This window comes from Solanum verrucosum, unplaced genomic scaffold (genome assembly GCF_900185275.1).
Source record: "Solanum verrucosum unplaced genomic scaffold, falcon-dt-bn FXZP01000247.1, whole genome shotgun sequence".
NCBI classification, from domain to species: Eukaryota; Viridiplantae; Streptophyta; class Magnoliopsida; order Solanales; family Solanaceae; genus Solanum; species Solanum verrucosum.
Window position 1 is genome coordinate 838,469 of NW_026020125.1, and position 16,795 is coordinate 855,263.

The 16,795-nt window shown below is 33.9% G+C and overlaps 2 protein-coding genes across 3 annotated transcripts in view; both read left to right on the top strand.

Moving 5' to 3' along the window:
• Positions 1–16,795, top strand: part of LOC125825807 (eukaryotic initiation factor 4A-2-like) — a 468,338-nt gene that overhangs the window by 70,421 nt on the left and 381,122 nt on the right. The window lies entirely within an intron of this gene.
• Positions 13,156–16,053, top strand: LOC125825818 (ran-binding protein 1 homolog c-like). Its single transcript, XM_049505112.1, has 4 exons — positions 13,156–13,479; positions 14,284–14,435; positions 14,559–14,684; positions 15,585–16,053. The coding sequence occupies exons 1-4, from the start codon at positions 13,301–13,303 to the stop codon at positions 15,800–15,802; spliced, it is 675 nt and encodes a 224-aa protein (XP_049361069.1). The 5' UTR covers positions 13,156–13,300; the 3' UTR covers positions 15,803–16,053.

Below are 16,795 nucleotides of genomic sequence, written 5' to 3' on the forward strand. Positions count from 1 at the left end.
GATTTTTTCTTTATTTGGTTCTTCTACTTCTGTTGTCATACTACTAAATTCATTTCTTATAGCTACTTCGTATTTATAAAATATTTCCATAGTTGTAGTAGCTAATTCACCATTAGATTTTTTATTACTTCTTAGAGTTTTTAAACTTTCTTCTGATAAATTTTGTAGCCATAATTTTACTGTTCCTATAAGTGTTCTTTCTATATATCCTGGTGTTTCTGTCATTCCTATTTTGTTATCTATTAATTGTTTTGATATATATCTCATCCATAATTGTATTGTTTTATTTATATCTGCTACACAGTCTAAATCTAAAAAATCATGTTGTTCAGTTATTGGTTTAGGTTTCCATTTTTTATTTAATCTTTTATCCCATATAATTTTTTCTTTATCATATTGTCCATAGTTTGCATTATAATATTTTAAATTTTTTGGATTTTTTATTCCTGATGTACTAGGTTTTTCATCCATGTTTACGTCTCCTGTATTTACTTCTAAATTATTTGTATTATCTATGTTTGCTAAAAGTTCCGTATATGTTTCGCTTGTTTCCGAATGTTGTTCATCTAGATCATTGTCATTTATTTCATCAATTCTTATTTCAAGTAGATTATCTTGGTTATTCTCTTCTTTTTCTTCTAATTCATCTTCTAATTGCAATTTTTCTTTAAATTTATTTATTTCATTTGCTAATTTTATTTTTTGTTCTTTTTCTTTTTGTTTAATTTCATACATTTCTTTTAATATTGCCAGTTCGTTTTCTAGTTCTATTATTTTAGTATTTTTTACTTCTTCTAATTGTTGTACTTCATTTTTTGCTTGTTGTTTTATTTTTTCAATTTCCGTTTTTCTATCTATTTCTTCATTTTCTTTTGTTATTCTTATCATAGCAGTTAAACTATCTTCTAATTTTACCGTTTTTTTTCTAACATTAAACTTATATTGTCACCTATTTTTTTGTATCTTCTTCCTAGATTAGAAAATATTATCTTTATTTTTAATCCGTCATAGTTTTCATATGTTTCTTCTTCTATGCCATATTCTTCCTTATTCGTTTATAGATTCTGTTGAAGTTTATATTCTAAACTTTCTATATGTATCTGTAGATATATCGGCATCCAAATCGCTAGCCGGAGCTAGTCCATCTCATACAAATCAGAACCCATGGGGGCCACACATGGACCATTCTGCTTATATTGAATATAGAATGAACTAGTGTTACACTTATGTTAAATAAATACATTATCATCAAATTAAACTAAGTATCAATACTAGATAGACATAAATCGATTGTGTGAAAGAATCAATTTTGTCATTAATAAATCAATTAGTGTGGACACTTCTGATAAAGTTTTGTTGTCATGTATAAAAATAGTGTTTCTATTTTACTAGGGTAATAAACTCCCATGTCAAGCTTAATCTGATTATTAGGACTTAGGAGAAAGTTGACAAAGAAGAAGCTCTCCGACTCCAAGGCTTTTTACCAAGGATTTACCCTTTATATTTAAGTCTTTGTTTTCTTGCTTTTTAATTAATTTGATCAAAATTGAATATAAACAATTCATAGTTTGGCGAAATATATTGTTGTTGTGGCTACTGGTTCTCTATGCCTCCCCTCCCCCCTCCCCGTTTTTTTTATTCACACCACATTCAATTAAATTTCTTCATAAATATGTTACTTTAATATATTATACAACATGAAGTAATTTATAACTATCTACCATATATGATATATAACCAAAGTACATGCATGACACAACCCAAAACGGGATGTGATGGCACGTGTCCAAACCCCACCGGACACGTCAGCCTAACACCCAAAAACCCGACGATACAGAATTAATAAAACAAGAAATAGATAAAAAGATAAGCGGAAGTCTTTAAATAAACTCAACATAACCCCAGAATTGGTTGTCACATGTACAAACCTCTAATACAGGATCTGAATAAAATATACAAGTCTCATAGTAAAGTTCTAGAATAGAACAGAATAATAAATATAGATAACTTGAGGGCACATCTGGAATGAACCGCTACCTCTCAAGTAAGTCTGGAAGCTCTAATCTGAAGATGAGTAATAAGCCGGATCTGATAGAGCTGTCAACCTACACAACTGTGTAGAAGCAAGGGTGAGTACCAAAAGCAACATGTACTCGCAAGTACACTAAACTAAGCTAAACTAGCAGCTACAAACAACTCCTTTCAATCCCAACCGAAACACCGAAACTTCATTCTAACAGCGAACCAACAACCTATACAACACAATTCATAATCAACAAATATATCCAACAGTGTCTCAACATCAACCTTATTCCTCATATAAGAGAAAATAGATCATATATCACATGAAGAGGGACAAGTAGGTAAAATCCACACACCACAAACAAAGATGAAGTCAAATGCGATGCAAATGCAATAATGATGTCATGTAGTCGTGATGCATGTCTGTCCTAAGATACACATCTGTTGACGTAATCAGACCGCGCTGAATACTCAAATCAGAACCCACGGGGGCCACACATGGACCATGTATCACCGCCGGAACCAGATCCCATCGGCATCCAAATCGCTAGTCGGAGCTAGTCCATCTCATATATCTCTAGCCGGAGCTAGTCTCAACTGTGTCTCATATCCATCCATCCTCATATCAATGTCTCAGAACTCATGCAACAGATAGTTCACACATGGGATGAATAATGAATATGCACATGTCATCAATCACAATCATATCACGATCACATCATAGTATTACACATCATCTGTCTCAATCATAGCCTACTCATGCTCTTCTATCCCCTCAATATCAGTTATCACATGACTTATTCAACAAATTCAAGTCACATATAACACATTTAGCTCGTTTTATTCCCCATTTTTCATTTACAACAATTTCAATCAACAAGTAAAACTCATCCTCAATCCCCATTACTCCCCAACACAATTAGGAAAGTAATCATGCGTAGTCTAAGAGTTTAACAAAGTTTAGAAGTCTCTTGCCTCAAAACGCTTCTACTAGTAACTCAAATCTGAGTTTTACCCTTCCGAGCACGCTCCAAATCACCACAATCTATTCATAAATGGAATCCCACAATCAATACGAATCTAACAACACCAATATCGTGAAATGTGGAGAAAAAGGGTAAAATGGTCAAAAATCTCGTTCCGGAAAAATATTCTCAAAATCTAGAAATTTTTAGTGAAAAATGTTCCCCAAGAAATTTAGAATCCAATAGTGGAAACCGTTTCGAAAAAGGAGTTGAAATGAGTTCACAAACTCAATTTTTCTATTAAATTCGGATTAGGCAAAAAACCCCAAATTTTACACTTGAAATCTCAAATTTTGATGTTAAAATCCATAAATAATCGATGGAAATCAAGGATATAAGTTGGAAATAACTTACCCAATGAATTCCTTGCGAAAAACCACTTGAAATCGCCTATTTTCGAGCTCTCAAAGTCTAAAAATGGAGAAATGGGTATTTTCAAGTTGTGGGAAAATAGCTACTGATTTTGACTTTAAAAAAAGACTGTTGTTGCAGCTAAAATGCAGCAGCAGAAACACAGCAATAACACCAAAGTTTAAGTCCCCGTTGGACCCTCGGGATTCGTTCGGAATCTCGTGCACACAAACTAAATATGTACCCCCACTAAATTCGACGTTCCGGACTCAATGGAACCGTCGGAATTTGAATTCGAGGACTCCTTGACCCGAAATTCAATAAGATGCCAAGAAACTAGTTTAACGCCAAAAAAATTCGAAACTCAAACGGAGCGTCTAAAAATTCAACCAAGGCTCATTCTAGACTTAGAATCGCCTCTGAAACCAACGGTACTCTCAGAATTTCAATCTGAGCCTCGGAACCTCATATGTTGACCAAAGTCAACTCTTTATCAAAATTTCACAACTTTAGCAACTTAGGACCTCAATTCTTCGTTTCAACTCCAAATTCAACTCCGTAACTTCACACAGACCCGTTTCGACATTCTAAAACTGCCGAAATCGACAGAAATCCGATCCGAGTCTCGAAACTCCAAATGACTCGAAAAAGCACTTTTTAATCAACTTTAACTCATAAAAACTCAACTTCTCAAAAACTCAACTTTTCCTCACACCAACTTTACAACTACAAAACATGGGACTCGGGGCAACTACCAAAAGGGCAAAATAGTCATTTTCACGAAAAATTTACCAAAATGACCTTTCGGGTCATTACAATGCACTTTTTCATTATTATTTTTTATTTTGTAACTCGATCACATGTTTTACAGTATTTTTAATGCATTTTTTCAGTTTAGTACTCATTGATATATGGATAGAGAAAATAGAGAATTAGTAAAGAGTAAAATCTTAAACGTGTACCCGTAAATGCTAAATATTTATTTTTGATAAATAAACATTTTATTTATTATCAAAATAGGCTTACAACTCGAATTTGTAATCTAGGAAGACACCAACTGGACATCAGTCCCAATTAAGTTAGATTTCAAACAACTATGTCCTTACTCCTATAACTATACTTATGGTGGGAAAAAGTTGAGCCTTTGCACATATCCAACCAGTTTAGGTGCATAGCTAGCTCGGAAGTGGATCTCTTGAATGATCAATCATGTGACAAATGCTAAAATTTAGTTAGGTCAAGCATGCTTAAACTCAGTAAGTCAAATATGTTCTTAATTTATCTCAATGAAATTTAGTCGTATAGAGTATGACTTAGGAGTTATTAAAAAATCATAAAGTTAAAAACAAATAGGTATTTTTTGTTGGAACTAAAGTTATTTTGGTATAAATTTGAGATCATTTTTTCAGCATCACTAAAATTAAAGTTTTCAGCAAAAGAAGGAAGAAAAACACCAAGTTTCCCAACTATCGAGATGCTCAAAATCAAAACTTTCGGCAATTGAAAAAATCAACAACAACAATAATATATCAATGACATCCCACTAAGAGGGTCTGGAGAGGGCAGAGTGTCCACATGCGTTAACAAATTATATCTTGAAACAAGCTAATATATTACTATTTTTTTTTGTTGATATAATACAAATAATGAAGATTGATTATTATTATTTTTGTGGTAAGAATCACATTTGTATTGTTGATATCATCTTCATCTTGAATAATAAGATCCAACAGGAGGTTGATTAGAGCTTTTAGATGTGAAACGCCTACAGTTGGGCCAAAATGAAGAGGTAACAGGGTAAGGATTCAACATTAACTGTCACGATCCAATCCACCGGGTCGTGCATACACCTACTCTAATATCTAAATAGGAGAATTCTTACCCCAAAATTGGAATATGAAATGCAGAAGTAAATAAAATATAAACTAAACACACTGTTATAAATACATAAAATACTCAAACTTAGTTAAAATACAATATACTTTTGTCAAGAATACATTGAACCCTCCCAAGAAATTAATCTAAATAGGTACAAGAGTTTCTAAGAGATAACAAGATTTAAAATAACAAGACAACTCCCTCCATAAGGATAGAGAGGTAGAAGTTGTCTTGAGATCATCTTCGCTTTCTCCTGAGAAACAACATTGATTCTGCAAGCAAATTATGCCAAGTGGCATAACAAGAATAGTATCAGTACAAACAACATGTACTAGTAGGCATAACAAGAGTAGTATCAATAAATGACGTTTTCATCAAGGGGAGTAAAATACGTATTGCTACACTCTTTTTTTCCTAATCAAGATTTTGTCCTACTGATTTTTTCTGACAAGATTTTTAATGAGGTAATAAATAATACGTATTTCAAAATATGTGTACTCCTTTTCCTTTACTTGAAATTTTTTTCCATTGCGTTTTTCCTAGTAAAGTTTTAATAAGACATATGATCTATGAACATCTAAGGGGAGTGTTATAAATATTTGATGACCAAACTCATAAGGGGGACCTTAAACTTGCCACAATTTTTCATTTTGGCATCTTAACTATGACTTGTTTCAAGTAGACACTTCAACACCATTAAAAGTATATCATTTAAACACAAATAAGTAATGTGGCAGAGTGTGTGCATCACACTTTCTCTTAGAGAATGTCACGACCCAAAAATGGATGTGATGACATTTGTTTTTTTCCACCAAGACAAGTCAGCCTCAACCCAACGAAAAAGAAAGAAAAGTGGAAAACAGTAAAGAAAAGAACAAGATAAAGCGGAAAAACTTATTCTTCTACTAAAACCCCCAAAATCTGGTTGTCATATGTACAAACCACTAAATACATAAGTGCGGAATTAAGAAATAAATACAAGTCTCAATCTTTGTTTCTCAAATAGAACAAAGTGTAAGAAAAGGAAAAGAGGGTTTGCCGAATGACAAGCAACTACCTCTTCAAGTCCTTGACGAGCCTCGAGATCAATAGAAGGAGAAAGAGATCACACAGATTTGGGTTCAGAACCTACACAAGTGTAGAAGTAAGGGTGAGTACCAACAACACAGTACTCATCAAGCAACCTACTAACCAAAACAACTAGCTAGAAATCAAATACCCTTTACACTCTAATCGAACCTCCTCAAACTGCATATAAATCAGCCCAACCTAGCAATTCTAAAATACACGGCTCAGATGCCCAATATTCACAATTCAATCCCCACAAAACGACAATTGAACAAGTCAAATAAGTCAATCTCAACGACAAGTAGTTCAGTTGCACATAACGAGGACATCAATCACAATTCACAAGTAAGTCACGCAAAAGCATCGAGTGTATCAAGTCACAATGATCATCACTATCCGAAACCATTTCTCATTGGCTCTATAACACTCGCCGGTAAACACCTTAGCATGATAACACTCACCGATAAAGACCTCGTCATAATAACACTCTCCGATAAAGACCTTGGCATAATAACCCTTGCCGATAAAGACTTCGGCATCACTATCATCACATGTCTCATCACGGTGTTCAGCGATCAAAGCACACAAGCAATATCACACCACATAGAAGAGACAACAATTTGCACAATTCAAGTCCACAATCATGCTTTCAAGCATTTTATCAGTCAATCAATAAGGGTTACATAAAGGTAATTCACATCATCATGTTCAACACATAGCCGCTTTTTCATATCAACCCCTTTTTAATTCATTTAGATGTAACAAGTGGACAATTTAACCCTTCACCTCATCCCTATTACTCCCAACACACAAGTAACGGAGGAAGCATACAAATTTAACTAGAATACAAGGTTTAGAAAGCCACTTGCCTTAAATGAATAATCAATCACTCCAATAATTGAGTTTTCCCCTTCCGAATCACTTTCGAAGCCACACAATCTATAAATAAGTAAGTGCTTACAATCACTTTCAGGAAACAACAACACCCACAACATTTCCCTTGAACAGTGGGTCATTCAACACACTATCCAATTAAAAAAATCAGGTTTGAATAAAAAATACAATACTTGAACACATTACTCAAGGCTTTAGGAACATCATTAGGAAAAATCATTTCGAAAATGGACTTAAAAATCAGTTCATAACTCACTTTTACTTCAAAACGCAAGTTCATTAAGAACTCCCAATTTTATCAACCCAAAATCTTGATTTAAACTCATAAATTCAATAATAATAATGGTAATCGAAGATTTAGAGTTAAGAAACGTACCCATAAATTTTATCTTGAAATCGCCTCTACTGAGTTCTCAAAGCTCCAAAAATAAAAATGGGAAGAAACCCCAAAATTTGGATTCAACGCTGCCAAGGGTCCACCACGAATGCAGGTTTTTAATGACTGGACCTCCGCCAACGCGACAGGTCCCCCGCGAATGCGGAGGTCAACACTTTGACCTCCCGCGAACATGATCGAGACTCCGCGAATGCGGGGTTCTCACCTTCTCCCTCCGCGAACGCGGAGGGTTGCACCAGAACACAGAAAAATCAGCCAACTCAAAATCATCGAAAAGACCTTCGAGTTTCATTCGAACTCCCGTAAACACAGACCACATAGGCAAATCTATTATACTCGACGTTCTAGAAATGGAACCGTCTAAACACGAATTTGAAGTCTCTTTGACCCGATATCCGTGAAAACCACAACTAACTCAACGTCGAAAAAGGCTAAAATAAATTCGGGACCTCTCAAAATCAACTAAGACCTCACCTAGGCCTAAAATCTTCCCCCGAATCCAACGTACCTCTAGGAATTTTGATTCGAGCATGCGAACCCAAAATGTTGACCAAAGTCGACCCATAGGCTAAAATTTCATAATTTCACAACTTAAGACTCAAATCCTACTGAAACCGACAACTCTCACAAATTCAATTTTGCATTTCGGGACTGATGGAAGTGATGTAATCCCATTCCGATGCTCGAAACTCCAAAAGACACCGAAAACCACTTTCTTAACAACTTAGTCTTTCAAACTCAAAACTTACCAAAAATCTCAACTTTTAACTAAAGGTTCAAAACCAACTTTTCAAACTTAATCAAAAACGACTCAGGGTCGATATCGGGAGGGAAAAATTGTAATTTCCACAGAAAAACAAAAAATAACAGACCGAGTCATTATAGAGAGTGAAAGCCAAAAAGAGGTATTCTTTTTTTTTAAAACATGTTTTATTTCTTCTTTTTATTTCTTGCCACCATCAATACCACCACTCTTCGCCCGCAAGATTGGGTCTTTTGGAGTCAAAAATGAATTCTTTTTTGATAGAATGATTTTAAAATTTTATTTGGGGATAAAATATTTACACGACGGTTATTTAATTGGGGCCAAACACATACACAACTCTTCTAATTTGTCCTTAGTTTCCATTTTGGCACTAAATCTTAGCCTTGTTCCACTTCAACCCTTCAACTTTATTTTTATGTATCAATTGAACACAAAATACTAATTTTATGATTTCATTATTTTTATATATGATCATCAACTGAAATTTTGCATTTTAAAAATTGGCACTCGTCTATTAGTTTTTGTAAAAAATTAAAAATGAATGAAGATTGACTATTTTAAATATAAAAATAACTATGTTTTTAGAGTGTCTCTGTATTTTTGTGAATAATAACTGATGAAAAGTGCGTCAATTTTCTTTCTTGGAAAAAATCAATAACAACCCAACGAAATGTATCGAGTTCTAACATTTTTTAGTAGTGTTATTTGCAATGAATAAGAGTTTTTCTTACTCGTATTGAAGATGTGTTCTTCTACCCATATTGAGTTGAATTAAAAATTAAAAATTTAGTATTTGAGTTACTTCCAGATAGCCTGAATATGAAAAAAATAAGATACGTAGTGTTATTTAATTTAATCGATTGTTTAAGAAAGAAATTCGACACACTTATTTTTCACACAAAAATATAGTGAAACTCTAAAAAAAACATATATTTTTTTAAGAAATTGATGTTCATCCATTAATTTAGTTTAATTTTTTTTACGAAAACTAACAGACAAACGATTTTTAAAATGAAAAAGTGGAAATAAAGAGCATAAATAATAATAATAAAATCATAAAATTAGTATTTTGTGTTTAAATGGTACATAAAAAATACTAGAATTGAAGGGTTAAATGGAACAAGGCTAAGATAGAGTGTCAAAATGAAAAATAAGGGTAAGTTAGAGGGTTGTGTATGTGTTTTTAATTGGATTTTGTGCCATGTCATGACGTGTAAAGTACACGCATCCTCTTTTGTTGATTCCTTGGACAGAAGTGTCTAAATAAAACATGAAAATTGGAGTTGAAGGGTTAGAATGGAATAAGGTTGAGTTGAAGTGCCAAAATGAAATTAGGGGTAAATTTAAGGGTAGGACTGCGTATCGGTCGGTTCAATTTTGAAGTTTATTGATTTGACTTATTTGTTATCGGTTTGTAGATATGCTAAACCGTTATAAAACTATTAAGTTGTTGGCTTATCGATTATTAATCGTTATTAGTTCGGCTATCGGTTTAACCGTTAAAATTTGACACAAATAAAATCATTAAAAATTACTTAGAAAAAAGGTAACAAACCAAATGAACCATGAACATGAGTTCACAAATTGCATCTTGCGCAAAAGCAAACACTTTTATATTGTAGATAACCAAGAGTTTGAGACGACGTCCAGAAATAAAAGTAGGAAACTAAACACTAAGTCAAGGACTTTATATACAAAATGGTATAAATATAATTATTTAATTTACTATTGTGTAATCGGTTAATCCGTTAAGAAAAACCTCAAATCGTTAAGAACTAATAACCCGATAACCAAAAAAAATTAAAAATGTTAGCAAAATTGCTAAACCAATAACCTTTTTGGTTTGGGTTATCGATTTCGGTTCGATTCTGAACAACCCTATTTAAGGGTCAGTATATGTGTTTGGCCTTGTAAGGACCTGTTCCCGTTGTTATAGAAAAGCCATTGGAGAAAGAATTTGGGTCAAAAAACTTTTTCGTAGTAACTTGAGAATTCCTAACATAGTCCAGATTTGGACGAAATCGGAGTCACTAAGGTCTAGGGATATCTGGTAACGAATGAGAGATCTAATTATGAATTTGAATACATGAGTAGATATCTAAGACGTTAAGGAAACCGTACGACTTTACGGTATCGAATTCGGGCGAGTAGAACTCCCAAAATTGATCTTAGCGTGAACGGGTAGTTTCTGGGTGTCATAGGTTGAAGGTGTGTTGTGAAATGGGGGCTTGAAACTCTAAATTTGACTCTCTGTTTCCGTGCAAGCCTCCAGGGCGGGGACGTCATAGCGGGACAGTCGCGACTTAAGTCAGAAATAAATCCTAATAACGTTATTATTTTACAATTTTAGTTCTTGAGAGCTAAGGGACGAACCAAGGCAAGTTCTTGATAGTTTTCCACCTTTTCTAACACTAAAGGTAATGTTTTTACTTCCCTAATCCATTTTTCGATCCGTAGAACTTAGATTGATTATATATTATTGAGAGAGGGTTTTTGGACTGAATTGGATGGTGGGAAAAATCCCTAGCTGCACCTTAGGATCATGGGTTTGGTCTTGAGTTATTGGGTTTGCTATAATCCGGGTAATTAGACCGTAATTATTGATCCTTGCGTTATATTAATTGTTTGTAGACCTAGAACAAGCGGATAGAATCCAGAAAGGGAAGAATCATGTTTCTTAGGAGGATTCAACCTTGGTTTCGAGGTAGGTGATGGTTTGATTTCTTGTTTGTGTGATGTATGCTAGTAATTGTTACATTGTAATGTATGTATGTATACAAATGTTGCACTATTGATCACACCTAATGCAAATGAGTATGAATGAATGATTGTATGCCATGAATTGACCCTTGATTGTATGATTTTGAGAATGTACATTGTGATTGTGATTGTGATTGTGGCTTGTTGAATGGATCGGGTGTTACGTTCTAACACACTAACTGGGATTGGATGCCACGTACCGACATACATATTGGAATGAGTGTTACGTTCCGACACACTAACTTGGACCCGGTATCACGTTCCGATACACTAACATGTTTGGGTATGAGTTTCATGAGAGGACTATTGAATTGTCGTTATTACGTGTTAAGGAGAATGTGGAATTGTAAGTTGTTCATGGTTGATAATCGGCATATGTGTTTATATTTTGTATATGCATGTTTACTATGTTGTAACTGCTTGTATATGTTGTGCTTACTGGAATAGCCACGCGTGATCCTACCAGTACATTGTGGTTGTGTATAGATACTGCACTTGCTCTTTCTTTGTTGAGTACAAGACATCTTCAGGCGGCTACTGACAGACCTCGTTTAGGAGATCAGTGATCAATCGAATTCAAGAGTGAGCCAATTCTTCCAGGCTGCCATGAGTTCTCTTTTTGCTCAGTCCCTCTTATTCAGACTTAGATTAGTACTCTAGATGATCAGTTGTTTTAGCTTTCAGGGGTTGTGCCCCTTTTTCTTTAGACTTATGGTTCTTTGTTAGAGTTTTTGGTACATTGACTTTCAGGTTCTAGGAAATATTTCCGTAATGTTTTGATAGTCATTGTTAGACTTTTGGAGTTTATGGGAACTCTACTTTATTTCTACATTTAAACATGTTTTTGTATCTTTAAATGTGTAGTTCTTGAGTTAGCTAATTAGTATTAATGGTTTTCCCACCGGCGGGTTAGTGTGGGTGTCAATCACGACGGTCTGGGTCGTGACAGACCTATTTTATTTATGTGGATGTCCACTAATTGCAATCTCTCCATTTCTCCACTACCTCTTCACCCTTATGTTTTACCTCCTTTGTGACCTCAATTTTTAATGTTATGTCTCTCACCTTCTTGGTGATCTTCTCTCATAATTATCATTTATGCACGTTATAACAACCTTTTGTAAGTCTTTATGAACACTATAAATAGAAGTATTCTAACTCATATGGTAGATTCTTAATATATACTTGGAAAAAAGAATAGAGTTTTATCTTCTATATATTTTGTCTACTATCCTGTTGTTGCTCTTTTAATTTAGAACTTGTTTGGATGACTTATTTGAGATGATTTTAAGCCAAAACAACCTTTCAAAATATTTGAAGTATTTGGGTAGATCATACATAAGCTTAGTTTTAAAGTTAAAATGGTAAAAATAAGTCAAAAGTCAATCCAAACAGGCTCATAGTTTTACGACATAACAAAAGGTAATAAAAAAAAATCATAAATAGCAAAGAGATTAAACTTAATAAGTCTCCTTAGCTATAGTTTGCATGATTATGCTCCATAACTGTAATTCCGTTTGCTATTAGTATTTCCGTTTGTATATTTCACTTGCCACTATACAAATATGGTAAATATATATAAATTCTGTATTTATACATTTATGATTTTTTCAGAACTCCGCTTATATATTTCGCTTACCAATATACAAACAAGGTAGTTTATTATGAATTTTTCATAACTTGTACAAATCAAATGTATTAGCAAATAACTAAGGTAAGCATATACAAATTCTAAATTTATACAATCAGATACTGAATTATACAAATTCTGAAATTATACAATTAGGAATCGAATATCAAAATTTAAGAAATTGTAGCCGCGAATCATAAATATCCAAAATTGTAGCTACATTAAATCATATACTATAAATGTTTGTCATTTCGCATAATTTTTCCTTAAATAAATACTACTTTAATTACAAAAGGCTAAAAAAATAAAAATTAAAAATTAAAAAAAAAAAAAGTGGAAGAGGGGCAACATTCAAAGTTAATTTAACTTAGAGGACTAGCCATACAAACTCCAACCAAAAAAAGGAAAAAGAAAGAGGCAAGTTATCAAATCAAAAACCCTACTTCCTCCCTTGTTCTTCTTCTTCTTGAAATCCGCCGTAATCTTTCTAAAACCAAAAATCTAGAGTGATGGCAAGCAGTACTGTAGAACCCAAATTGGAGAAGAAAGAAGAAGAAGTAGAACCAGAAGTAGGAGAAAACCCAACTGGTGATGATGAAGACACTGGTGCACCAGTTGCTCCCATTGTTAGGCTACAAGAAGTTGCTGTCTCCACTGGTGAAGAAAATGAACATGTTCTTCTTGATCTGTTAGTAACCCTTTTCTCTATGTGTTCATTTTTTCCAAAAACAAACTTTAATTTCTTCGACACTGCGTTAGACATCCAGTGCTTGATCTGGTAGTAAAGCTTTAATTTTTTGAAAATGATTTGTAGATGTATAGAATCTATTATTCTTATTTCAGAATGATCAATGTACTAAGTCTCAATTCCAAAGTATTTATCCCACTCCATGTGATAGTTATATGCAAAAAAAGCTACTAGTTGTTTTTTCCTTTGATTACAAATGACTCTGTTGGGGTTGGCTCTATGAATCTATAACTAATCATGTTGCTTCATCCCGTGGTGTGGATCCAGGATTTTCAGTAAGGGGTTTGAAATAATAAAAAATGTAGTTCTTGGGATTTGAACTTAGAGCCTCAAGGTACATTTTGAACCCTCTAAGCCATTGAATCAAACTCAAGTATTGTGTTTAGGGTATTTGAAGTCTATATTTGTACACTAAAAATTTTTAAAATGCCCTTATATATATATGGTGTCATTATTTGCCGAGGGTGTTTGAGTCCTCTTAGATCCACCCCTGGCTCATTTGAGTAATGATTTCAAATATTGACTAGTGTGAAGTATAATTATATTACCTTGTATGTCCTTTTTGAATATTTAAATCTTATTCTAAAAGTTCAAGGAAAATGAAATGAATTTGTTCTTCCAAACCCCACAATTTTAATTAGGAAGGGATGGAGTTATACATAAAAAACTTGGCGAAAGATTCCTCTTGGCAGCAAAGGGAATGTTCATTGTTTGTGGTTGTAATCCCGATGTGGATTTTTGTAGGAAATCAAAGTTATACCGATTTGATAAGGAAGGGAGTCAATGGAAAGAGAGAGGTGTTGGGACTGTGAAGCTTCTCAAGCACAAGGAAACTGGAAAGGTTAGGCTTGTGATGAGGCAATCCAAGACGCTGAAAATCTGTGCCAACCACTTGGGTCAGAATCCTTCTTTTGTAATTTTGTTGATTGTTGATTTCCCTTATTGGTTTTTCTATGTTTGTTAATGTGTTTGTGGTTGTATTTATTCTGAACTGCTGTTTGATAAAATCTCTTGTGTAGTCCTTCCTACTATGTCGATCCAAGAACATGCTGGGAATGAGAAGTCTTGTGTGTGGCATGCTGCTGACTTTGCTGATGGGGAACTGAAAGACGAGACTTTTTGCATTCGCTTTGCTTCAGTTGAGAGTGAGTAATCTGTTTATGCATCTTTTGGATGTTATTATTCCGCCTTTAGTTAAGATATGCTTTTTGAGCAATTTCTCTTCTTCTGATGTGTATGCTTGGAAGTCCTTGAGATAGGATTTCCATATCCTATTTGAAATCTTCTATTTTCAATCAAAATGTGCTTTATCAAGTGATAAGATGAAAAATGAAATAAGTTCACTACTTCCACAGATTGACAATTGGCGGTGTTGAGACTAGAGTAGTTTAGAGTGCCCTAATTTGTATTAGAAGACATCATTTAGTATTGATATAAAATGGTTCCAAACAGAACGGAATGGATAGAGGACTCATATTGCCAAGTCCAACCATATACTAAAGTGTGGTGTTTGTAATTGTTACTCAGTGCAGGTTTAGGTTATTGATTATGATATGTTGAATTATGGTAATTAGCCTATTTAATGTGGCACACACTCCATACATCCATGAGTTGTACTCTTGCTAGTGCTTCTTCAGGAGTTGTCTAGCTAATTTTCCCTGAAGTCGCTGAAATATCTTGGACGGTGGATTATGTCATGCAACATTTGACATTCACCACTCTTTAATTGAGGTTGATGTATTGGGAATCTGAAACTAATTTTCTTGATGTATTCTTTACTTGTAAATTGCAATTTGTTAGTTTCATATTACAGTGTGATTACTTATTAATGGCTTACAAACTCCTTGAGTACATTCATGAAACTTAGTTACATTCCTTGCATGGGCTGTAATCCTGCAAGTCATCTTAAATCAACACTGAACAAGTGTTTAGGATCACTCCAGATTTGTAGAACCGAGTTTAATGAGATAATTGGAGCAATTCTTAACGTTACCCCTCTGTGTTTCAAAACTAGATTTTTACTTTATTTTTATCTTGTCCGACAGATTGCAAGGCTTTCAAAGAGAAGGTTGAAGAAATTGCTGAATCTCAACAGACAAAATCTGGAGAAAGTGAAGAAGCTGGTGCTGCTGCTACTGAACTTATTGAAAAGCTTAGCGTTGAAAGCAAAGATAAAAATGACAAGCCTGAAGACAAAGAGGCCCCTGCAGCTACAGAGGAAAAGGAAGATAAGAAGGAAGAGAATGCTGATGAGAAGAATTAAAATGTTTGTATTTGTCAGTCAGAGTTTTTTTATTTTTTGAAAGGTTTATAGCATTCGTTGTTTCTGTCTGATCGTATAGATATGATAGATATAAGCAATGTGTCTCTTGTGGTCTTATTTGTTGTGTCGGGATGGTTTGGATTTTCATTCGGGTCTTGAGTCGAGTGCAGCTTCATGTTTTATTGTGGTCTTTGGTGTTTTCTTGTACTTATTTATTGTGTGTTTGAAAATTTTGGTTCACGGGGGTACACCACCCAGTATAAGGGATTACGTTTGTTAAAATCTTTAGTACTGTTGCTGAGATTATTTTTGAGTTACAGTTGTTGCGGGTAAGGGAATGGTAACTCTTCCCTTGTTTGGATCTTTTAACATGGGAGCTGAAAGTTATATTAGTCTCTTCCTTGATTGTCTCTCTTAGCTTTGTCATAGGAGATAATTTGGACGTTGAAAATGAAAGAGCACTATTCTTTCACTCGACTTTACATCATATATATATACAAAATTAGTAGTTTGACTAAATACTTGTTTAAGGCATGGAGCCAATAGACTATGGAAATGTAACCTGAGGATCTTGGGAGGGAAGATGAGGACAGGATGCTAGTACCAAGGGGCTGGATTTGATCAATAAAACCACATATCTAGTGAAATAAATAATTGTTCAAATCACCTAAATCATGATAGATAGAGTTATCTAATACCTCAATAGGTGAGGTGAGCATGTGCTGTTCATAACACCACTTATTAGTTAGGTGGTTGGACATAGTTGATACTTGAAAATAAAGTAGTATTTGAAGTTGAAGAGTGTGTTGATAACACATGAGAAGTTGTGAGTGAACTTGAAAAACTCTTTAAAAAATCTATATTTCAAACTCCAAAAGTAAATATTTCAAGTTTGTGCCAATTTGATAAACAAACACTTACTTGAAAGAATCATCTCTTTGGAAGATACATGGACAAACGGAAAGAATGATGACACAATGTTAAAGCTTCTCA

What these genes read in the sequence shown, in the direction of transcription:
- LOC125825818 (XM_049505112.1), top strand. Translation starts at nt 13,301, where the DNA reads ATGGCAAGCAGTACTGTAGAACCCAAATTGGAGAAGAAAGAAGAAGAA. An exon ending in AATCTGTGCCAACCACTTGG is followed by an intron (nt 14,436 to 14,558) that starts GTCAGAATCCTT and finishes TCTCTTGTGTAG; the next exon opens with TCCTTCCTACTATGTCGATC. An exon ending in TCGCTTTGCTTCAGTTGAGA is followed by an intron (nt 14,685 to 15,584) that starts GTGAGTAATCTG and finishes CTTGTCCGACAG; the next exon opens with ATTGCAAGGCTTTCAAAGAG.